This window comes from Triticum urartu, chromosome 5A (assembly GCF_056163025.1).
Source record: "Triticum urartu cultivar PI428250 chromosome 5A, HENAU_Tu73, whole genome shotgun sequence".
NCBI lineage: Eukaryota > Viridiplantae > Streptophyta > Magnoliopsida > Poales > Poaceae > Triticum > Triticum urartu.
Genome location: NC_141877.1, coordinates 143,513,874 through 143,515,030, shown reverse-complemented (window position 1 = coordinate 143,515,030; position 1,157 = coordinate 143,513,874). Strand labels below are relative to the sequence as shown.

Genomic DNA, 1,157 nt, shown 5'->3' with positions numbered 1-1,157 from the left:
GACTGCTACAGCCCCTTGAGGTGCCCTCTCAGGTCTGGGCCGACATCTCCATGGACTTCATTGAGGGTCTTCCCAAGGTGCGCGGCAAATCCGTCATCCTTACAGTGGTTGACCACTTCTCCAAGTATGCACACTTCATCGCGCTCGACCATCCCTACACTACCACCTCGTCGCACGTGCCTTCTTCGACGACATCGTTCGTCTCCACGGGTTTCCCTCTTTGATGTCAGCGATCGCGACCCGGTGTTCACTGGACATGTCTGGCACGATCTCTTTCGGATGGCAGGCATGAAGTTGCGGATGAGCACGACATTCCACCCACGACTGACGGCCAGTCCGAGGTGGTCAACAAGGTGATTGCTATGTACTTACGCTGTGTTACATTTGATCACCCACATGCCTGGGTGGACTGGCTTGCTTGGGCGGAGTACTGCTACAACACCTCCTACCACTCTGCCCTGCGTGCCACACCATTCGAGGTGGTCTACGACCATCCCCCCACCCATCCTCCCGTTCCAACTGGGCACGGGCCACTCTGAGGCGGCGAGCGACCTTCTCCGCAGCCGGGATGAGATCCTTGCCGAGGTGCGCCAGCGTCTTCTCCAAGCCCAGCAGCTGTCCAAGAAAGACTACGACGCCCACCACCGCAAGGCGGAGTTTGCGATGGGTGATTGGGTCTGGCTGCGGCTTCTCCACCGCTCCACGCAGTCCCTGGACCCACGGGCCAAGCGCAAGCACGGCCATCGCTATGCCGGACCGTTTCCGGTGTTGGAGCGCCTCGGCAAGGTCGCCTACCGCCTCCAGCTGCCATCTGGCGCCCGCATCCACGACGTCTTCCATGTGGGGCTCCTGAAGCCCTTCCACGACGACCCACCGGCAGCCGCGCCGGCTCTTCCCCCCACCACAGATGGTCGTCTTCTTCCGGGACCGAAAAAGGTGTTGAAGGCACAATAGAGCCGCGGGGTTTGGCGCCTCTTGATCAAGTGGCTTGGTCTTCCGGAGGAGGACGCCACTTGGGAGCAACTCGAGGAGTTTTGCCAGCATTTCCTGACTTCCAGCTCGAGGACAAGCTATTTGCGCAGGGGGGAGAGATGTTATGACCGGTGTACGCTATAGCCGGAGGAGGCCCAATGGCGCATGCAGTTAAGGGCCCGACC

General features: G+C 60.4%; 1 protein-coding gene across 1 annotated transcript; it reads left to right on the top strand.

The window, feature by feature from the left end:
• Positions 1-396: 396 nt before the first annotated feature.
• LOC147970618 (uncharacterized) lies at positions 397-954 on the top strand. The gene has a single exon (XM_087523524.1). The coding sequence runs from the start codon at positions 397-399 to the stop codon at positions 952-954; it is 558 nt and encodes a 185-aa protein (XP_087379650.1).
• Positions 955-1,157: the final 203 nt, after the last annotated feature.

Coding starts and splice junctions, on each gene's coding strand:
- LOC147970618 (XM_087523524.1), top strand. CDS start 397: ATGCCTGGGTGGACTGGCTTGCTTGGGCGGAGTACTGCTACAACACCT.